The sequence below is a fragment of the Rhinoderma darwinii genome, chromosome 6, assembly GCF_050947455.1.
Source record: "Rhinoderma darwinii isolate aRhiDar2 chromosome 6, aRhiDar2.hap1, whole genome shotgun sequence".
Classification (NCBI taxonomy): Eukaryota; Metazoa; Chordata; class Amphibia; order Anura; family Rhinodermatidae; genus Rhinoderma; species Rhinoderma darwinii.
In genome coordinates, this window is record NC_134692.1 from 49,002,170 (window position 1) to 49,025,932 (window position 23,763).

Genomic DNA, 23,763 nt, shown 5'->3' on the forward strand with positions numbered 1-23,763 from the left:
CATTTAAATGCATGTAATATATATTGTGGCATATTGGGGCATGCGTGCTATTTTTATTGCATCCTCTGTTATTTCTTCATTTTTTTAGTACACAGAAACCTTGGCATTTCATAAGTACAAATGGTTCTTTCCATTCAAAAAAGTGCTAACCTTGCATTGGATGAAGGGTCTCAAAAGTACAAATATTGGGATCCTTGTTCTTACAATGAAATCCAGGAAGTCCCATAACGCTAAACCACCAACTTTCCTGAGGGCCATCTCTTTGACCTGTAGGCTAAGCTGATACCATTCGCTTCCCAGCTGCCTTTCAAAGCAGACCAAAATAACCTTCAGAGCTGAAAAGTAATGACAGAAGTGGAGAACTGATAATATAATACAGACAAAAATACACAGACAACAACGAACAATACAAATGCCTCTTCTTAGGGTTCTAAGTCCTTTTAATGGTGCACAAGGTGACATTATAAGTATATTCAGTTACCAGCAATTCATGAAATGTTTTAAAAACATATGTATCAAATGTACGTAATCACATTTTTATTTGTACTGTCGAAAACATTGTTTACAGAAGTTCTTCTATGGATGGGGCTAGTTGCTTTTTATGGTATATGGATATACCAAAAAAGTGTTTCTGATGTTTGTCAAATACATAGATTATTTTCCACACTCCATTTTCCAATCACCATGAAATAATCTTTTCTAAATGACATGATAACAAATATCCTTTCATGACTTATTTTTAAAGATAAATTGTTGTTTTTTAGTCATAGTCAATGTTAACTTATGATATATTCTCTCTTGAGTATTCATTTCAAATAACTTATAGTTATATCCGTGTGCGGGCAAGCAGTGGGCAGAAGTGGCCTGCAAGAAAACACCCGTGGATCTCTTAATTGATGAGGACCAAGTGAGAATTGATGGGGGGTCCCTTCACTTTAGGTTAAAAAAAAAAATACGTTTTCCATTTCAGGAAATTTTAATTAGGTCTAAATAGGGCTAATGTGTTTGGTTATCTTTAAGCAAGTTTATCGGCAATATATTGTAAACTTGTTCAAAGAGAACTTTGACTAACCCTGTTTACTGTCTGTCAGCAATAAATATGAAGCCATTTGGCCAGTCCAGACAGTTTCCAGCATGTATTCTAGGATCTACTATGGTGTATATAATGTTTTCCTATCTAAGACATTCAGGAAAGTTCAAATTGAAAAATAGATGAAGATGTCCATAGAGCTAAAGATTTACACCCAATCAGATGACTGGATTAGTCACCTACCAAACCGATACAAAAATATTTTACTACAATTCAAACTAATATCATGTCATAGCAAAACATTTTAAAATTTTGTATTTGTATTGTTCCAGTTGGCAAATTTATTTTTTGATTATCCACCCCTAAAAGTGATTAGCGAATTAGAATTATCTTTTAATAGACCTGATCTGAATTATTGGTAATAAGCATTGGTTTAAAACACTCACATTGTCTCCATAGACATTCTGAACGAGGATGAAGTTAATCACACCAACGGTATTTTATTAGTACAATTATCTTGATGTCTGTGACCACCTTAACATGTACTGCGTAAATATTAGGGTACATTTATAAAAAGTGTCATTTTGCCAACCCATTTCAGTAATTAAAAATAAAGCAAAATTTACCGGACCTGCACAAAATTGGCGCATGGATGTATGAGAATTTGGTGCAGGTTCTATGTGTGCTCAACGTAACCTGAAGTGTTGTACAAGTGTCACAAAATAAATAAAATGTCACAACTACAATTTACTCCTGGTCTGGCCTATTGTAAGCTGATTGCCAATTTTTTTTACACATGCTTGTGACAAATGAAACGACACCTTCGAATGGAAAACTGTCAGACATGAGGAAAACATACAGAAATTGCTAGTCAGAGGTCTTATAGATACTGATACAGATGCTTGAGACATTTTTAACTATATATCTACTCATACAAAATGGTCTGTGACAATTTTAAAAAATGTGCCCTGTTGTATTTTGGTCTCTAGACCAAAGGTCCCGAAAGTATTTTAGTTCTTAATGCACTTTTAAATTTGACAGGTGGTGTTAAGCCACACTAATATTTAAAAGGGAAACAACTGACCATATTATTTGGGTTTTATCCAAGTGTTAACTGACAGAGATATGGATTTGATGCTGGTACCAAGTTCTAGTATTTCTATAATTGGCTTCCTCGTGCCATTAGTGCTCAATAGTATCTGGGGTTGGCAACAACTGGGGAGCCAAATGCAGGGAACCCAAGACTAATTGTAAAACGTGGCTCTAGATATTAAAATTTTACCAAGATAGGCAGCTTGACTAGTGGAGTCAGCAAGCCCTTCTCTGCGCAGATCTTTCCCGGCATCTCCTGGGGTGGAGCAGTGAGCTGGCGAGCTTTCCAGCATAAAGTTCTTACTGCGAGAAGTGCTGATGATACGTGGGGGAAGGAGAATATTTATCACAGTCTGCAACAGCAAGAAAACTTCAGGTTGCTCCAACCAGGGGCTATCTGTTAAGATACAAGAAAGGGGAATTGAGAGCGATATGTCCAGGGTCTGGACAACAGCTTCAGCGTACAGTGTAGAGAACTGGAGTTGCTATTCATCTCTTAGTCTGTTGCTACCATTCATGTTGCTTCGAGTTATGTATTCTGAGGACACATGACTTAAGTTTTTGTATTCAATATAAATCAAACCTTTGCTTCCTGATCCAACTGTTAGCACAAAGGGAATAAGCAGGTTGAGCAGCATCCCTTCCCTCCTCTCTAGGTTAGTAAATGGTGCGATAACATGGCTCAGTGGGAAGTCATCTTTTAATGCCTACATGGCAAAGGAAAACATGGACATAAATAAAATGATATTGTTTATTGTAAGCTATTTGAATTCACACATGTGCTGACATGATTATAAAATAGTTATACAAAAAAAATAAAGGTTTGTTTTAGGATAGAAAGTACAATATCTATATAACGATACAAAATGAAATGCTTGTCCAACCTGTATCTGCAGTGCCACCAGCCTGACAACAGCTGTGCTAAAGGGCAGAGGAGGGGAGAGATATGGGCTGAGGTGGAGCAGGGGCAATCCATCGGCAACACTAGAGGGCCCCACCACACCCATTACCTGCAATGTAAACATGTAAGGCCAAGTAATTAATACAATAACCTTATACAGGAGAGAGCAAATTAAATGGGAGACAGCACATATCTATTTACTTCCTCACATGTGGCTCCATGTAGCATGCAGGATTTAAGCACAGACATGGGATTCAGACAGCAGCGCAGCAACAGACCAGAAGACCCCATGGTTCCATCCTACTCACCAGATTCACACAAACATTGATCAGAGACCTAAGGTGAGGCAGGAAGGATATGATTGGCTGCCTCTGAAGTGTCAAACAAACACCTTCTATCAAATTGCTGGCAGGCTCCCACTCAACCTGTCGCCTGCAATACAACAGGAAGCAAAGTTAGAGAACAAAGAAAAAGTTAAAAGGAGTTGATGAAATTTAAATGGCGATCCAAATCGTCAATATATCTTCCATGACCATAATGTATTAAAACCTATTTTTTATCGAAGGAATTTCAACTTGATATCAAAATTCACTTGTAAAAGCAATTATAGAGTAAGTTGTTATAAGTTGTTCTGTCTCGTGATAGATGGATAGATAGAGATAGATAGATAGATAGATAGATAGATAGATAGATAGATAGATAGATAGATAGATAGATAGATTTACATAGCAAGATACGTCAAAATTCTGTAGCAAATTAATGGGTGTGGATAACAAGTGGAATGCACCAAATTTATTAAAGATGTGTGCTACTTTTTGGAGCAAAATATTGGTGAATATGTATGATAACCATGTGGCATAAAAAAGAGAAAAATACTATTTGTACCAAATTTAATATGTCTAGTGTGCTATTTTATGACATTTGCCACCATATGTGTCCTACACACTATTGCTAAATCCCAAATCTCCCCCATTGTGGCCAAATCAAATACTAATACTCTGTTCACACTGGCATCATAGCTTCTATTTATATTGGAGCTGTTAAAACTTTGATGTATTCGTCTTTAAAGAAATACAGACGAACCCCATCGGATTCCATTGATTTTAATGGGATCTGTCATGTGCCCATCTGGGGTTCAGGCACTTTTGAAGGCAAGTATAGTATTGCAGCCTGCGCTATTTTTGCCATAGAAAAATACTGGAAAGACCAATCCAATAGTGAACAGAGCTTTATACCAAATCATACAATTTGTAATTTATATATAGATTAACCACGTAAAAGGTTGTGTAATTCTTTACAGTTTCGGAATTATAGGTCTTATGTGATCATAATTTTCTATAAGCTCCTGTTGCTGTACAGTATTTAATGTAGTCAGTACACTTGTGAAGCACCACAATATGCTCTGTAAGGTCACTGTACCAGCAGTACTGGGATATACTACCAGAAATCTGAATGGCCTATAAAGCTGTATTTCCACATGCCATTTTTACTGTGTGTTTTCTACATTTTTGTAAAAATTTCAGAAAAAGATTTTCTGGTCATTTCTATTAAAAGGTAGTGCTAAAACCACAGCAAAAACAGCACAGCCTATACAGTCTATAACACATATTCAGTATAAGATAAGCAGTGTAAAATAAGTACAAATTAGCAAAACTTTATGTAAATTATATTTAGATGTAAAGTGTAAAATGCTGTTCAAAAGTGAAACTGCTTTAAGTAATTTCCACTAAAACGGTTAATAACCACAAAATGTACCAAGTGTTTGTTTCCAAATATACAGTATTCATGTACTCACTACTTCACCCATACAGGATCTTGCAAAAAGTTATGGTCTAGAGAACAACGGACTGTAAAATAAAATATATATTTTCTTGCTAAACACACAAGATATTTTTAAAAGGGGAAATCGCATCAAAATGATCTTCTGATCGGTCATATATACATGTAAGAAGACCACATTGGTGAATTCCACCCCTAATTTCTAGAATAAAAGGGATCCATGGAGATGGAGTAATACCCACTGTTGATTTCCGTTTCTAAAAAAATGACATACTGCCATTGAATAGACCTTTCCTTATAATTATGAATCAGATTTTCAGTAACAGGAATCAGTGCAAAAGAGGTTACAGCTCAGTATGGTGCGCCTTTTATTATGGAAATCAGTGGTGGTCCAAGAACACACTAACATGATCTTCTCACATGTATCTTTTACCATATCAGTTATTCAAATTAGTGTTGCTAAATAGAATAAAGGAATGTGCACTGTATAATGAATTAGGAAATTAGGAAAATATATACTGTAATTATATATAATAAAACCAGGAATGGGTAAATGTGTAAACAAATACTTCTCTTGTTTGTATCCACTACTTGTTTTGGCTTAAAGCGTAGCTAAACTTTCGCAAAAAAAATAAAAATATTTAAACTGCTATTATGTCCCTCTATGTGACTTCATTACTCCTAGCAATTTTATTCACGTCAAAGTACCTTTTTTGTTGCTTTTTTTTCTTGTGAAACCGTCCACATCTATTTTCTCACACTTCCTGATTCTGGCCAGTTGCTAGGGGCGTGTCTTACCGTGTGTGATGTTACGATTTGTCTGTATCTTTCATGCGCAGTGAACTCTGAGGTATAACTACAATACTGTGAGCGTGCACTGAGCTATGCACAGCACAACACATTATATACAGAGATGGAAATATCTCTGCACACTCCAGAAGAAAGCAATCAGAGTTTTTCTTTTTCACTTTACCTGGCAAGTGCAAGGAAGATAAGACAGGATGGCAGGGTGATTGCGGGGAGAGGGGGACGACGACGGACGGAGCAGTCCTAGTCTTATCTGATGCTAATTAGCAGCTCAGATTACAGTGTCCTGAGACTCTTTGCCGGAGGGAAGGGGGAGAATCATCCAGGCACAGAGACCAATGCGCGCAGAAAATTCATCCTAATGACGGGGAAGTAAAACAGCAGTGCATGCAAGTCCATCACTGCAGCCTGACACAGCGCGGAGTGCGGCAGTGTGATTATCCTGGATCCGCCTCCTCCTTAGTACAGCCCAGTCAGCGTTAGTGTGGCTTGGGGACCCGGTGCAAGTGCGACCCCTATAGCTACTCCACTGGGCGCAGGTCTGGCGCCCCCTCCCTGTTCCCTCTTCCCCTGTCCACAGTACTGTAGCCGGCAGTAGCAGAGCGCAGGGAGGAGAATGACAGCTCTGCTACTGTCCGGTCTATGGTATGTGTGAGAGGCGCTTCAGTAGCAGAAGCGCAGGTCTGGCCCCCCCCTCTTCCCCCTGTCCACTGTACTTTAACCGGCAGGGAGGGGAATGACAGCTCTGCTACTGTCCGGACTATAGTGTGTGTGAGAGGCGCTTCTGCTACTGAAGGCCTTGTCCAATGAAGATTAGGACATATGGACGTTATTGAGGAGGCTCCCTTGCTTGGAACCTTCCTCTTTTAGTAAGTGTAAGCCACTAATAAAATGCAGCTCTCTCTGGTGGACTGGGCCTGGTCATGTATTACATGGTTGCCAATTGAATTTAATGGACGCCATGTAACACTACATTACTGACTGCAAATTCCTCCAGCAATTCCAGCTGTTTGCCATGGGTTTCAAAATCTTGACCCCCAGCAATCAGCTGATCACTGGTCTTCATTTGAAAAATAGATTTTTATAGACAACAACCCCTTTAAGTATTTTAACTCATAAGTGAACAATTTACAGACTTTATGCATTACACACATACGTTCAGTAAAAGTCCAAAACCAATCTGACATACTGTATATTAAATGAAATAAAAAATTAACATCTTAAATAGTCAGTAGTGTAACTTCTTTTTTTTACCTACCTGATATTTTTTTAAACTAATTTCCTCTGCTGTTGCCCAAAGAAACCACTACAACTTGGTTGTGACCAGTAGCAGAGGAAAGTAATTTGTATTTCATGCCCGTACTTCAAGGTTTGCAACATCAGAAACGTAAGCAATGTTTCTGTAGTATCTGCTCACCTTAAAGTTGGCATTTTGTGTATTTTATTAAACATACGATCCAGCCTTTTTAAGATGAGTATAAGGGCCGGCCGCACTGCCTCCGCTGACCAGTCTGTGATGGGTAGCATCTCCATGATGTAACGCTTCAGACCTCTGCTCTCCATAGTCTGTGTGTCATAAGGCGCCAGCTTCAAGAGTGAGTGAGCTATCTCTGCTAACCTAGCATAAATATGAAATGAGAAACAAGATTATCTAGTTTCATTGCATATGGAATAAAACTATGTACCTGCATTTCATCATTCAGTAAAGCAAATACCTCATGTGTGACTTGACATCTAGGAGTTCCAATGAGGTTACTCGTGGTTCTCCGGCCAGATTTTGGAGAATTTTCAACCTGGGGCCACAATGTTTATAAAACTCAGTGCAGATATTGAGCAAGGATTCTCGTGGTCTTCGAAACTCTTCCCGTGCGATTCTTTCATCCAGCTCCTCCCTAGGTAGCCCTTGGCCTTCTTCTAGCAAATGAAGATTATCTCTGGAGAATGGTAAATTGACATGTTGTGATATATTCCAATTGACCTATCTTTATTAAGACTTGGGCAGTCAACTAAGCTCATACCTTAAGTTTACTCCAGCTGACATTGTGTGATTGGCTGTTGTTGCACCTTTGTGGCCCTGGTCACCTCTGCTCATTTGAGGAGCAGTCATGGGCCTAAAATAATGCAATATAACATTTTAGTCATCTGTCGAAATGAATATAAATATATATATATATATATTGTAAACAGTCAGTAGGAAGACTGGTAGAGGGTAGGTATGTGCCACTGAGATTTCTTATCTCAGTGGTTTAAATCTCTGGGAAGTTCGTTGCTCAGCAAGGTTAGTTGGTGAGCAGGAGTTTTTTAGGCTGGATTTCAGGGTCCGGGATTTAGGAATGGCTGTAGAGATTCTGGGTGGGATGGCCATTCCCATACCTCCACTCCAGGTTTTGGTTTCTAGAGGTTCTGAGTCTCAGCTGGCCCTGATTAAAAGGGAAGCTGACAGTGTGAAGAGAGAGAGAGTGAGGAGGAAGGAGGTTGTTATTCCTCCAGGGAGACTGCTATGACCGAAGCACCTAACAAAGGGGATTTGCACACTCAGGTGGTGGCCGCTTCAGGGTGAGAGCTTTAAAGATTGTTTTTCAACAAGTTATATTGTTTTGTTTGTTGCTTTACCCAGTGTACGCAAACTCTGTTTGGTGCAAATAAAAAGTACCCGCTGTGTCTGTTTACCCTGTTTCCGTGTGCGTGACTGCCCAATACAGCAACTCAAGGGGGACGCCAGATCACAATATATATATATATATATATATATATATATATTGTAATGGCAGGAAGGAGGTGAAGGGAAAGTGAGCCCTAATCTACCCACCGCCCTGTCCCTGCCTACTTGCAACGACCCGCCCCAGGCGACGGGGTACAACTGGACGGCGGTCCCTACGCTGTCTAAGTGCACGGGAGAACAAACAGGGAACACGCAAGGGAAGGGGCAGTAGCCCACGGAACGCCGCGAGGAAACGGAGCGGTGAATGAGTAGTCCGGACCAGGATGAAGTGGAGTATACCCAAGTGAGCACGGAGGAGGAAGCAAGCAGAGGCAAAGCAAAGCAGGTTAAGCGGAACTGCAGCAAGGCAGAAGCACGGCAGAAGCAGGCTGGAGCAAGCAGCAGTGGGGCCAGGAATCCAGAAGAATTACAAGCACTGAGGAGGAGAACACGGCAGGTAATAAAGGACAGGGGGCGGAGCTAACTCCGACTGACCAGGCCGCGATAGGCTCTCCCACTCCTGAGCCTGCCACCCTGGTTGGTGGGAGATGGTGTCAGTCGAACAGGTCTGGCCTCAGGTGTGGATTGATTAATCCCAGGAGTATACCTAGACGTAGTACCTGGCAGATCCCTAACAGTACTCCCCATTTTATGAGGGGCCACCGAACCCTTACTAAGAGGACCCGGTTTAGTAGGGAAGAGAAGGTGGAACCTCCTGATCAATACCCCAGCGTGAACATCACGGGCAGGTACCCAAGTCCTCTCCTCCGGCCCGTATCCTCTCCAATGGACCAGGTACTGGAGGGAGCCCTGGACCATCCTACTGTCCATAATCTTGGCCACCTCGAATTCCACCCCCTCAGGGGTGAGAACGGGAACAGGAGGTTTCCTCGAGGGGGACCAGGACGGGGAGCAGCGTTTGAGGAGGGAGGCATGGAAGACGTCATGTATGCGAAAGGATGGGGGCAGCTCCAGACGGAAGGATACAGGGTTGAGGACTTCAATGATCTTATAAGGTCCAATAAATCGGGGAGCAAACTTCCTGGACGGGACCTTAAGGCGCAAGTTCCTGGACGACAACCAGACCAAATCCCCGACGACAAACCGGGGGTTAGCAGAACGTCTACTATCCGCCTGAATCTTTTGTGCGCTCTGGGACGCCTCTAGGTTCTTCTGAACCTGGGCCCAGACAGTGCACAGTTCCCGATGAACATCCTCTACCTCAGGATTATTGGAACAACCAGGGGAAACGGAGGAGAACCTTGGGTTAAACCCGAAATTACAGAAAAACGGGGAGACCCCTGACGAGTTACTGACCCGGTTATTCAGGGAAAATTCAGCAAGGGGAAGGAATGAGACCCAATCGAATTGACAGTCAGAGATGAAACACCTTAAATATTGTTCCAGGGATTGGTTAGTCCTTACCGTTTGGCCATTAGTTTCGGGATGGAAGGCGGAGGAGAAGGACAGATCAATCTCCAACTTTTTACAAAAAGCTCTCCAAAATAAGGAAACAAATTGTACCCCCCTGTCAGAAACGATATTGACTGGGGCCCCATGGAGACGCAGGATGTGTTTCACAAACAAAGAAGCTAACGTCTTGGCGTTAGGTAGCTTCTTAAGGGGCACAAAGTGGCACATCTTGCTGAAGCGGTCTACTACCACCCACACCACCGACTTGCCCTGAGATGGAGGCAAATCGGTGATAAAATCCATGGAGATATGGGTCCAAGGTCTCTGGGGAATGGGCAAGGAACGTAGTAGGCCCGCAGGTCGGGACCTAGGGGTTTTGGACCTAGCGCAAACCTCACAAGCGGCGACGTAAGCCCTAACGTCTTTAGGCAACCCAGGCCACCAATAGTTTCTGGTAATGAGGTGTTTGGTGCCCAAGATGCCAGGATGACCAGATAAAGCGGAGTCATGGTTTTCCCTGAGTACCCTTAGCCGGTATTGCAGGGGAACAAACAGTTTGTCCCCAGGGACGTTCCCGGGAGCTGCACCCTGATCAGCCACGATATCAGAAGCTAAATCAGAATCCGTGGCAGAAACGATTATACCAGGGGGTAAAATATAAGCAGGATCCTTCTCGGAAGGAGGATTGGCCATGAAACTACGTGACAGGGCATCAGCCTTAATATTCTTGGACCCAGCCCTATAGGTAACCAAGAAATTAAATCTGGTAAAGAATAGTGCCCACCGAGCTTGTCTAGGATTAAGCCTCCGGGCCGATTCTAGGAAAACCAGATTCTTGTGATCCGTAAGGACCGTTACCTGGTGTCTGGCCCCCTCCAGGAAGTGCCTCCACTCTTCAAAAGCCCATTTAATGGCTAGAAGTTCGCGGTTGCCAATATCATATTTACTCTCCGTGGGCGAAAACTTCCTAGAGAAGTAAGCACAGGGGCGGAGATGGGTGAGGGAGCTGGTACCCTGGGACAAGACGGCCCCCACTCCCACCTCGGATGCGTCAACCTCCACAATAAATGGCTCCTCTTGGTTGGGCTGAATCAGCACGGGGGCCGAGATAAAGCACTTCTTGAGGGTCTCAAAGGCCTGGACGGCCTCAGGGGGCCAATGGAGGACATCAGCACCCTTGCGAGTAAGGTCCGTAAGAGGCTTAGCGACGACCGAGAAGTTGGCAATAAATCTCCTGTAATAGTTGGCGAACCCTAAAAAACACTGTAATGCCTTAAGGGAGGCAGGTTGGACCCATTCCGCCACAGCCTGAACCTTGGCAGGGTCCATGCGGAATTCATGAGGAGTGAGGATTTGCCCTAAAAATGGTATCTCCTGTACCCCAAAGACACATTTTTCAGTCTTAGCAAACAGATTATTCTCCCGAAGGACCTGGAGCACCTTCCTGACATGCTCCACGTGGGAGGACCAGTCCTTGGAAAACACCAGTATGTCATCAAGGTACACAACAAGAAAATTACCCAGGTAATCTCTCAGGATTTCATTAATAAAATTCTGGAAGACAGCAGGGGCATTACACAACCCAAAGGGCATGACCAGGTATTCGAAATGACCCTCGGGTGTGTTGAACGCAGTTTTCCACTCATCCCCCTCTTTGATGCGGATAAGGTTATATGCCCCCCGTAGATCGAACTTAGAAAACTATTGGGCTCCCTGAACCTGATTAAAAAGATCCGGAATCAAAGGAAGTGGGTACTGGTTCCTTACGGTGACCTTATTCAGGTAACGATAATCAATGCACGGCCTAAGACCACCATCCTTCTTCCCCACGAAGAAGAAGCCAGCACCTACAGGAGAAGTCGAGGGGCGAATGAAACCCTTGGCCAAGCATTCTTGGATATACACCCTCATAGCTTCACGTTCGGGACATGAAAGATTAAATATCCTACCCTTAGGAAGCTTGGCACCAGGCACCAAATCGATGGCGCAATCGTAATCTCTATGGGGGGGGGCAACACCTCGGAGGCCTCCTTAGAAAACACATCGGCGAAGTCCTGAACAAACTCAGGAAGCGTGTTTACCTCCTCCCGGGGAAAAATAGAGTTAACAGAAAGACATGACATAAGACATTCACTACCCCATTTGGTGAGATCCCCAGTATTCCAATCAAAAGTGGGATTATGCAACTGCAACCAGGGAAGACCTAATACCAGATCAGACGATAATCCCTGCATCACCAGTACAGAGCACTGCTCCAAATGCATGGAGCCAACCAGGAGTTCAAAAACAGGAGTATGCTGAGTAAAATAACCATTAGCAAGGGGAGTTGAGTCGATACCTACTACAGGGATAGGATAAGGTAAATCAATAAATGGCATCTTTAGAGACATAGCAAATTCCACAGACATGATATTAGCAGATGAGCCAGAATCCACGAAAGCACTGCCCGTGGCAGACCGGCCAGCAAACGAGACCTGAAAGGGAAGCAAAATTTTATTGCGTTTCACATTAACGGGAAATACCTGTGCGCCCAAGTGACCTCCCCGATGATAACTTAGGCGCGGAAGTTTTCCGGCTTTTTATTCTTGCGCCTGGGACAGGTGTTCAGAAGATGCTTGTCGTCCCCACAGTAGAAGCAGAGACCATTCATTCTGCGAAACTCCCTACGTTGTCGAGGGGACATGGAGGCCCCGAGTTGCATAGGTACCTCCGAGTCCTCCGTGGAGGGGCGAGGAGACGGGACCTCGGGGGGGATCGCAGAAAAGTCAGAGGGGAGCACATTGAAGCGTTCAAGCTGACGTTCCCTGAGACGTCGGTCAAGTCGTACTGCTAGGGCCATAACCTGGTCAAGGGAGTCAGAAGAGGGGTAGCTAACCAGCAGATCCTTCAGGGCGTCAGATAATCCTAACCTAAACTGGCACCTTAGGGCCGGATCGTTCCATCGAGAAGCTACACACCACTTTCTAAAATCAGAACAGTATTCCTCCACCGGTCTCCTACCCTGACGTAAGGTCACCAGCTGACTCTCAGCTAAAGCAGTCCTGTCAGTCTCGTCGTAAATGAGTCCGAGGGCAGAGAAAAAACGATCAACAGAGGAAAGTTCAGGGGCGTCAGGAGCCAAGGAGAAGGCCCACTCTTGGGGCCCTTCCTGGAGTCGGGATATGATGATACCCACCCGCTGGTTCTCGGAACCTGAGGAGTGGGGTTTTAGGCGGAAATACAGTCTGCAACTCTCCCGGAAGGAGAGAAACGTCTTACGGTCCCCTGAGAACCGGTCAGGTAACTTGAGGTCGGGTTCTAGAGGTGAGGTGAGGGGAACTACTAAGGCAGCGTCACCCTGGTTGACCCTCTGGGCCAGGGCCTGGACCTGTAGGGAGAGGCCCTGCATCTGCTGGGTCAGGGTCTCAAGGGGGTCCATGAAAGCGTCAGCGTAGGAGAAATGGTAGACTAGGTATGGGCTTGTAATTATGTAATGGCAGGAAGGAGGTGAAGGGAAAGTGAGCCCTAATCTACCCACCGCCCTGTCCCTGCCTACTTGCAACGACCCGCCCTAGGCGACGGGGTACAGCTGGGCGGCGGTCCCTACGCTGTCTAAGTGCACGGGAGAACAAACAGGGAACACGCAAGGGAAGGGGCAGTAGCCCACGGAACGCCGCGAGGAAATGGAGCGGTGAATGAGTAGTCCGGACCAGGATGAAGTGGAGTATACCCAAGTGAGCACGGAGGAGGAAGCAAGCAGAGGCAAAGCAAAGCAGGTTAAGCGGAACTGCAGCAAGGCAGAAGCACGGCAGAAGCAGGCAGGAGCAAGCAGCAGTGGGGCCAGGAATCCAGAAGAATTACAAGAACTGAGGAGGAGAACACGGCATGTAATAAAGGACAGGGGGCGGAGCTAACTCCGACTGACCAGGCCGCGATAGGCTCTCCCACTCCTGAGCCTGCCACCCTGGTTGGTGGGAGATGGTGTCAGTCGAACAGGTCTGGCCTCAGGTGTGGATTGATTAATCCCAGGAGTATACCTAGACGTAGTACCTGGCAGATCCCTAACATATATATATATATATATATATATACACACACACACACACACACACACACACACACACACACACACACACACACACAGTACTGTGCAAACGTTTTAGGCAGTTGTGGAAAAATGCTGCAAAGTAGGAATGCTTTCAAAAGTAGAATTGTTAATCGTTTTTTTTATCAACTAACAAAATACAAAGTGAATGAACAGAAGAGAAATCTGAATCAAATCAATATTTGGTGTGACCACCCTTTGCCTTCAAATCAGCATAAATTCTTATAGGTACACTTGCACAAAGTCATGACTTTTGTAGTATTATAGTCAGGTGTAGGATTAACAAATTATACCAAACAGGTGATAATGATCATCGTTTTCATATGTAGGATGAAACACAGTCATTAACTGTAACAGAAACAACTGTGTAGGAGGCTCAAAACTGGGTGAGGAACAGCCAAAATCTGCTACAAAAGTGTGGTTGGGGGAGACCGTTTCATGCCACAAGTCCACCATGGCAAGACTGAGCACAGAGACAAGACACAAGATAGTTATACTGCATCAGCAAGGTCTTTCCCAGGAAAAGATTTCAAAGCAGACTGGGGTTTCAAGATGTGATGTTCAAGCTCTTTTGAAGAAGCACGAAGAAATGGGCAATGTTAAGGACCGTAGACGCAGTGGTCGGCCAAGGAAATTTAGTGCAGCAGGTCAAAGACACATCATGCTTACTTCCCTTCGAAATGGTAAGATGTCCAGCAGTGCCATCAGCACAGAACTGGCAGAAACCAGTTCTCTACTGTTCAGAGAAGTCTTCATGGAAGAATTGCGTCCAAAGAGCCATGTCTTCGACGTGAAAACAAGGCCAAGTGACTCAACTATGCTCGAAAACAGTCAAAATTTTAAATATTTGGCTCTAAGAAAAGGCAGTTTGTTCACCGAGGGGCTGGAGAGCGGTACAATAAATAGTGTCTGCGGGCAACAATGAAACATGGTGGAGGTTCCTTGCAAGTTTGGGGCTTCATTTTTGCAAATTAAGTTGGGGATTTGGTAAGGATACAGGCAGATATTTATCCATCATGCAATACCATCAGTAAAGCGTCTGATTGGCTCCAAATTTATTCTGCAGCAGGTCAACGACCCCAAACATACAGCCAATGTCATTAAGAAATATCTTCAGCGTAAAGAGAAAGAGGAGCCCTGGAAGTGATGATATGGCCCCCACAGAGTCCTGATCTCAACATCATCGATTCTGTCTGGGATTACATGAAGAGACAGAAGGATTTCAGGAAGCCTACATTCACAGAAGACCTGTGGTTACTTCTCCAAGATGTTTGGAACAACCTCCCTGCCAAGTTCCTTCAAAAAAGTTGTGCAAGTGTACCAAGAAGAATTGATGCAAAGGGTGGTCACACCAAATATTGATTTGATTTAAATTTCCCTTCTGTTTATTAACTTTGCATTTTGTTAATTGATGAAAAAAAATATTAACACTTCTATATTTGAAAGCATTCTTACTTTGCAGCATTTTTCCACAACTGTCTAAAACTTTTGAACAGTACTGAATATACTGTATATACAGCAAATTTGATGAAATTAAGAAATTGATTTAATTCCAATGGGGAAGGAAGCCAGTGTTCTATTAAATGGATTTAGCTGCTATGAATAATCTGATCAGGAGGGATCCAATCAGAACATTCACCCATCAATGAGCTTGACTCTAGGGATCTTGCAAATTAAAATGCGATGGTGGGAATCTCCAGACCAGTCACCCCCATTAAACTGTTAACTTCTTACTTTCTTTTCTTTTCTCTGGATTAATACGGTGTGCAGGAAACACATTTTTAACAAACAATTAACAAAGGAAACTTTGATAGGTTGTTGTATTCTACCAATCTAACCAAGTCGTTTTGTATTTCACCTGGTCAGTGCCTCTACACTATACAGCAGTGCTTGAAGAGATGTGGCCAAAGCAGCAGTGGCAGCGATTTCCTCACGTGCAGCTGAAACAGTCTCCAACTGGGATGTCTGACGTTTTAGCTTCTGGAGAAAACAGGGAACCAGTGCTTCCAGCACCATCAACATCTGAAGACTGAACATCAAAAAATAAATGGTCAATCAATGGAATGACAGTCTTGCACACAACCGTATTTTCATCTATCCATAAACACTGTCTGTAAATACGGTCCGTACTGCATCCGTATTTGATCCTTATATACGGATTCATAAAAAAAAGGGAGGCTGCAAATTATGTCACCAACATGTTGCATAGCCACACTTACGTAAATACGGTTGGTTTACAGATGCACATCCGTAGCCGTCTGTATTTACGGAAGCGCCTCTTTTTTCAGCATGGACATTCATCCATAAAAATACTGAAAGGTTTCTGTGGCCAATAGAAATGAATGGGTCCGTAATTACAGATGAAATATACGGTCGTGTGCATGGGGCCCTATGCATGACATTTGTGCTGATTTCGGCATTGGTCTTAGACTAGGGATACACAGAGAGTATTGCTACAACTAGCTCTAAATAAAAGCTGACTGCAGCAGCAAGTGAGACTTCCATAGCAAGCGATGGAACTAGAAGCCATTGTTTTAGGTCATTTCAGCCTTGTTGGGTGAAGATGCAGGATCTTATATGTTTATCTAACAGCTTTGTCTGCATTGTTAAGGCAAATGTGTAATACAATGATTTGTCAATGATTTCAATGATTTGCTTATAGGGGTTCTCCGCTTTGGACAATCCCTACTTGTTAGAAAGATTCCTTGACAATAAGATGATCACAAAGTGTCCCCCTGCTGGGGCCCCCAGCGATCAGCTGTAATTTGTGGGGAAATCTAGTAGTAAGTGTTCAATTTCCCTGCTTTCCATGCTTATTTGAATGAATGTTTTTTTTCTATGATACAGGACAGGTACTCCAGAGTGAGAGATGATCATTGTAGCAGATTTCCCTCCACTATCCAAGATATAAGGATCCGGAACAGAGGATCTCCCTCTATTAACTCTGGCTATAGTTTATTTATTTATTTTGTTTTTTTTTATCAGAATACATTGGGAAGGGGCATACATGCAAAGATATTTCCCACAATGCAAATTATTTTTCCCATGATAAACATTTGTATTATGGGAAATATCATGCATTAGCATTGTCCAAAATAGATTTTTCTTGGATGACAGTACACGATCAAAACATGTTTCAACTAATTGGGGCAGAATTTCAAAAGTTGTAACCAATCGTTTTTAGTGCCATAGATGTAAATTTTATTATTGACAATAAAAAAATAATTTAGATGGTTAAAGATAATTGACATGTCTATAGCCAGTTTCACTATGGGACACTGTGTAGCAATAGTGGTATTATTTTGATTGTGTATGTATGGGGCATCGCTTTAATATGTTCTGTGCTTGCTCTAATTTGGTCAGTTTCATGATTAACACAGTAACAGTAATCGATTAGTTCTAAAAACAACATTGGTAATGTAAGTAATAAGAAAAAATACAATCAATGTCATAGACGTAAAACACATAAAAATACAGTTACAAAGAAATAACATTATTTGGTAAATTATTTCTATTGATATCTATTTATAAATTTTCTCACTATTATGTTCAAGCTGTTTGACAATTTGTATGTATCGTTATTCACATAGAGAAAAAACTGAAGTGATAAGGCTCAGTTACCTGCGGAATGACTCTGGGGCATATGCTACTACTGTTACACATAGCTTTATGCACTCACTAATGGAGAAAGCCATGTCTTCATTGCCATAGCAGAAATCTGCATTAAAAAAAGAAATAAAGATTTATTATTAAAGTTTATACACAAGTTCCCGATCTTTAATACATTATTTAAATTATACAAATTATGCAGATGTTAGCCCTGGATTTCATAAGGCTAGGGTACTAACTGTGCAACATTTGGTCCCCTATGAAATGTGCAACCTCAATATTTCCGTATTACAGAATCCCATCTATGTCTGCTAGGGGGCCTATTTTGTGTTGCCCACCAAAGGCGTCACTTTACCTACCCAGGAGTAAATAGGGCAAGATGCAGGACACTTTACTGATACCATGATGCCATGAAGTAGATATATCCTTAAGCAAGGGTGCTAAAACGACTCAATTTAATTTGCTAAAAATAGTTTTTTAAACATTTCTTTATGCCATATGGTATACCTGAATATTAGTATATACTAGTAACTAGTTACCTAATGATTTAAGAGGTCTTTCAGCTTTAACCAATTCCAATATATCAAGAATGTCAGATGTTTCTCCCTCCAAGGACTGGAGAAGGTCAAACAGGCACTGAGCAGATACTCCCTTACTGGATGAACCACTATTTACTCCATCCTGGGGATTACAAAAAGTCATTCCACTAAATATTACAAATTATTTCTATTCAATATTGGACATTTTCAGACAAGCTTTTGTGTGTTGTGTGCTCATCTATTAGCTTGTATGTTTAAACATAATATATCCTACAATCAGAAAGATTAATATTATGTAGTGAAAAGGATAAATGTGAAGGACAGCTAACATCTCTGGAAGTAATTACTTAAACATGTTTAAAAATCTGACCACCGTTGTACACTGCTAAAATGTACAAGGCATAAAAATAATTATGTAATTAATAAGCCTAAACATTGTGACTTGTTGAAACTGTACAGTAATGACTGACTAAGGCCCCATGCACACGACCGTATTTTTGTCCACCCGTAAATACTGGCGTAAATACGGGTCCTTGGTCACACGTATTCGACCCGTATTGCACCAGTATTTACTCTCTATCCTGCACTACAGTAATCGGCAGCCCTTCTCTCTATCAGTGCAAGATAGAGAGAAGGGACATCCCTATCCGTAATAAAAGTAATAGAAATTCATACTTACCCGGCCGTTGCCTTGGTAACGCGTCCCTCTCTTGACATCCAGTCCGACCACCCTGGATGACGCGCAGTCCATGTAACCGCTGCAGCCAGTGATTGGCCTGTGATTGGCTGCAGCGGTCACATGGGCTGTAACGTCATCCCAGGAGGCCGGACTGGAGGAAGAAGCAGGGAGTTCTGGGTAAGTATGAACGTCTTTTTTTTTTTTTTACAGCTTTATCTATATTGTGATCGGTAGCCACTGTCCCTGGTGCTGAAAGAGTTACTGCCGATCGTTTAACTCTTTCAGCACCCTGGACAGTGACTATACACTGACGTCGCCTAGCAACGCTCCCGTAATTATGGGTGCATACACGTAGACACCCGTAATTACGGGAGCCCCATAGACTTCTATGGGCCTGCCCGTGCCGTAATTACAGCATGAAATAGGACATGTTCTATATTTTTCAACGGCACGGGAACCTTCCCGTAAGCATACGGGGAGGTACCCGTGGCCAATAGAAGTCTATGGGCCCGTAATTACGGGTTGTAATTACGGCCCGTGATTACGGGCGTTTTTACGTTCGTGTGCATGTATCACAAATAGCAAAGTTTCTTGGCTTAGTCTGAATACAATTTTAATGTTAGTTTGAATATGTTGTTACAAAACATCCAACAAAAATGTTTTTTATTTTAAAACAAAGAAATAAACTTGAAAAAACATGACGACACATAAACGTCCAAAGACACAGAAGCCAAAATAGAACTTAAAAAGTAACTAAAAAATAACCTAGAAAATTCAAACACAATTTTGATCTACAATATAAGAATGCAATGACTTTGTGATAATATTTTAAGTGACAGAATGTAATAAAATGAAGTCACTTACAGGAAGATCAAGCAGAGGAGCAACACTGGCAAACAACTGAAGAACAAAAGGTTTACGGTGTAGTACATAAAACTGTCGGCAGGCAAACTCGATAGCTTGGCGAAGCTGGGGGTTACTTTCATAGTCAGCATACACCTGAGAAAAGAATAAAATGTTCAGTTATAACTACATTTTTTTGTAATTATTTCAGCCCATAAGCAGCTGTGACAGGATTTTTTTTATAATATAGAAAACACCTTTGGATTTGAGCTGTACTGCCCCCTCTGGCACTTGCAGAATTTGCCTTGCCTTTTTGTAGATGTTTTAAGATAATAAATGGTAAAAACAATGGAGGGTTACAAGGTATCTCAAAAATATTTTGTCATCTCAATAGTTAAATATTCATTTTGTTTGTTCTTATATTTAAAGTGCACATCAATTTTAAGATAACATTTAGAAGCGGGCTAATCATGCTAAGAGCGTTAAATTAGACATAGTTAACCCCTTAGGCACACTCTGAGGTAACTGTATGTCATGAATTGCCTCGGCTAGAAGCTCAATGGTGTACAGTTTCTTCAGGAAGATTGCACGGACATAGCCAGACTCCCACTGTAATGGCCGGGATCAGAGAAACCTCTGATCCCGGACATTTAACCCCTTAGATGCCACGGTCAATAGCGACTGAGCTTGATGGAGGGGTCTCTCTGTCAGCTCATTGGCACTACCATGATGCAATTGCGGAATGCTGTTGGATTACCATGGCAGCCGGGGGGGCCTAACAAAGGCCCCCAGGTCTGTCATAGGTTATTGCATATTAGGCCATGTCAGTGATACACTAAAAGCATTATATAAGTATTTAAAATCCCCTGGTAGGGGTTAAAAATGTTTTTTAAATAAAGTTTCATTTAAAAAAAAGCTCCTCTCCTCCTAAAAAAAGAAACAAAAATATTTAATTTTAAATAGCGAATAAAAAAAATACATATATGGTACCGCTGCAATTGTAAATAGTTGTAAAATTAAAGGGTAACTAAACGTTCAACAAACTTATTGACGTGTCATAGTGACATGTCAGAAGGTTTGATTGGTGGGGGTCCGAGTACTGAGACGAAGCATCAGAAGTGCTCGTGTTAACGCTCAGCCGCTTCATTTCTGTTCGGCTTTTTCCGGAAATCAATGTAGCGGTGTACAGACTTAATAGAATGTCTATGAGCCCGAAGTCCGCTACATCTGCTTTCCGAAAAAAGCCGAACAGAAACGAAGCGGCTGTACGCTCACATGAGCACTTCTGCCACTTCTTTTTAGCGATTGGTGGGGGTCTCAGTGCTCGGACCCCCACCAATGAAAACTTCTGACATGTCACTATGAAATGTCAGAAGTTTGTTGAACGTTTAGTTACCCTTTAAGTTTACATATTATGTATACCACATGGCGCATGGTGTAAAAAAAAAAAACTATGTTGCGGTCTATCAGAGTTTCTGGAATTTTTTATGTTAAATTAAGGAAGTGTTGCTTTGCTTCATAAGGCTGGGTTCACACGTGGCGGAATTTCACTTAAATTCCGCTGCGGACACTCCGCAGCGTTAATCCGCAGCGGAGCCGTTTGTCCATTGACTTACACTTTAATTTAGCAGTGTTCGTTTAGACGAGGCGTAAAATTCCGCTGCGGAGCATAGGCTGCGGAGCGGAATTTGGTGTCCGCAGCATGCTCTGTCTGTTGCGGAGCAGTGGCGGACTCATGGCGGAATTTCTCCATTGACTTCAATGGAGAGTCAAAATTCCGCAATGAAGTCCGCAGATCTTATGTGTGCTGCGGAGCGTATTGGTTTTACTACCATGACATTTCTTCATTCTGGCTGGACCTATGTATCTCTAGGTCTACAGCCAGACTGAGGAAGTCAATGGGGCTCCCGTAATGACGGGAGCGTTGCTAGGAGACGTCTGTAAATAGTCACTGTCCAGGGTGCTGAAAGAGTTAAGCGATCGGCAGTAACTGTTTCTGCACCCGGGACAGTGACTACCGATCTCAATATACATGTATCTGTAAAAAAATATATAAGTTCATACTTACCGAGAACTCCCTGCGTCTGTCTCCAGTCCGGCCTCCCAGGATGACGTTTCAGTCTAAGTGACGGCTGCAGCCAATCACAGGCCAAGCACAGGCTGCAGCGGTCACATGGACTGGCGCGTCATCCAGGGAGGTCGGGCTGGATGCCGAAAGAGGGACGCGTCACCAAGACAACGGCCGGTAAGTATGAAAATCGTTTACTTTCACTAGGGAAAGTGCTGGCCCTTCTCTCTATCCTGCACTGATAGGGAGAAGGGAAGCACTTTTCCCGCAGTCCGCAGCAGCTAGTCCGCATCAATTTTCTGCACATTTTGTGCAGATCCGCAGCAGAATCTGCAACGCAGATTCTGTGCGGCATTGATGCGGACAGTTGCGGAGGAAATCCGCCACGTGTGGTCATGCCCTTACTTTTTCATAAACTGTGTTAACACTAGAGCATACGGTTAGTCCTTGTCTCCCCTGTATTTTGAATATAAATATTTACAGATGAAGATAATCCCATCTGCCTCTGTAGTTTCCGTATTCACTGTGAACCTATTAATTGATTTATGTTACATTTTATTTTTACTGTACTGAATTGGGATAAAAATCACATCATCATGTCTTTTGCCTTCCTTTAAATATACTCAATAAACAATAACTTACCTGCAGCATAGTGGGGAGAATCCACTGGTATCCACTGAGTGAAAACAGATGGTTGAAATGCACAGCTGTGTTAATGACAGTAGCAGCATATTGCCTGAGGAGGGAGCTGTCCTCTGGGTGAAGAATCAGAGCTCCATTAAAGACATTAAGGAAGAGCATTATCTCATCCCCCCAGGGAAATTCACTGGGCATCCCCAAAAACATCTCTTCAAGAAGTTTAATCCACAGGCTCTTGTGAAGTGTATCCAAACCAAATAGCTCCTTCCCACCTAGAGGAATATAGAGATGTTGTCAAAATTCCTATTCCTAAAACTATTAAAACTGTTCTCATTTTCTAATATACTGCTCTCTGCTTTTATCGGGACCCATCTAAGGTAAATTGTATGACCATACTACAAAGTGCTGTACACATACCTTGAGGATCATTAAAAAGTGAGAACTCTGCATCAATGGCACTACGAGGAAACGATGGCAGGCGTAAAAGATCTTCTTGCAGCATTGATACATGAGACTGCTTATGTGCAGGGGGAATCTTCTGAGTCAATGATATTAGGAACAGAACTCGTCCAACCTCCTCCAGTTTTCGGGTAAAGACCTTCAAAATTTTGCATATTGGTGATTTTAAATTGCTATTCATGCCGTGTTGTATTTGTATTACTCATTCAACAGTCTACAGAGAATTATAACTATTAACTTTAGTTGTTTGTTTGGCTGTTATTTAGGCTAGAGCTCCACTAGTTGTAGTAAAAACGTAAAAAAAAATATTGTGGTATCAACGAATGCCTTATTGATTTCCTAAGGGGTAAAAAGTCACACGACAATTGAGAGAATTAGCCCCAGCCTTAAAAACCGCAAAACTATATGTGGCCTACTAGGTGTCCAATTTACGATAAATGTATGGCTGATTAAAATTAATTCTTCATACATGAAAACCATCGTTAGTGTTAACAGTATCGGTAAATGTTAATCCCCCCCCCCCACATCAAATTTGGGTTTAAAGATGGTATATGGACTTATGTACAATGACTGAATTGATGGGAAATCTTTTCAGAATGACAGCACTACTTCTTGTGCCCACTTCCAAGGAAAAGCTCACTACTGATGAAGAAGAAGGAGGCCTGATAAAGTCTCTCCATCAAGTCCAGTGCCTTTCTAAGTGACAGTACTGCGTACAAATATTACTTGAACATTATCTTCAAAGTTTCCTATATCCTTTATCCTTTTAAACTCTATTAGGCCTTAATCAGACGAAAGTTGAATACGTCCGTGTGATGGCCATTAAAACAACGGTCGTCACACTGACGCATGTATTTCAATGGGGCTGTTCACATGGCTATTGTTTCAACGGACCGTGTGAAGGGTCTGTTGAAAAATAGAACATGTCCTATTTTCTTCCGTTTCCACAGATCTCTCCATAGACTCAAGTCTATGGGGATCCGTGAAAACGGGACCCGCACTGGGGCAACGCGGACGTGAAAAACGTTCGTTTTTCATGCCCGAGTTTCCCCACGTTCGTCTGAATAAGGCCGTATGAATATTTTTTCACTTGTGTTGTCTGTAAGCATAGTCTCCAGTG

The 23,763-nt window shown here is 42.3% G+C and overlaps 1 protein-coding gene across 24 annotated transcripts in view; it reads right to left on the minus strand.

Annotated features, from left to right (window-relative positions):
* Nucleotides 1-23,763, minus strand: part of UNC80 (unc-80 subunit of NALCN channel complex) — a 186,052-nt gene that overhangs the window by 39,359 nt on the left and 122,930 nt on the right. For all 24 annotated transcript variants that reach the window (XM_075829678.1, XM_075829670.1, XM_075829675.1 and 21 more), the window contains 14 exons: nucleotides 22,602-22,782; nucleotides 22,188-22,456; nucleotides 19,499-19,633; nucleotides 17,956-18,097; nucleotides 17,429-17,525; nucleotides 15,666-15,836; nucleotides 7,628-7,720; nucleotides 7,325-7,543; nucleotides 7,027-7,227; nucleotides 3,332-3,455; nucleotides 3,007-3,132; nucleotides 2,706-2,829; nucleotides 2,313-2,519; nucleotides 151-335 (listed from right to left, as the gene is read on the minus strand). In XM_075829678.1, coding sequence (XP_075685793.1) covers nucleotides 151-335; nucleotides 2,313-2,519; nucleotides 2,706-2,829; nucleotides 3,007-3,132; nucleotides 3,332-3,455; nucleotides 7,027-7,227; nucleotides 7,325-7,543; nucleotides 7,628-7,720; nucleotides 15,666-15,836; nucleotides 17,429-17,525; nucleotides 17,956-18,097; nucleotides 19,499-19,633; nucleotides 22,188-22,456; nucleotides 22,602-22,782 — 2,274 coding nt within the window. The remainder of the gene's footprint in view (nucleotides 1-150; nucleotides 336-2,312; nucleotides 2,520-2,705; nucleotides 2,830-3,006; nucleotides 3,133-3,331; nucleotides 3,456-7,026; nucleotides 7,228-7,324; nucleotides 7,544-7,627; nucleotides 7,721-15,665; nucleotides 15,837-17,428; nucleotides 17,526-17,955; nucleotides 18,098-19,498; nucleotides 19,634-22,187; nucleotides 22,457-22,601; nucleotides 22,783-23,763) is intronic.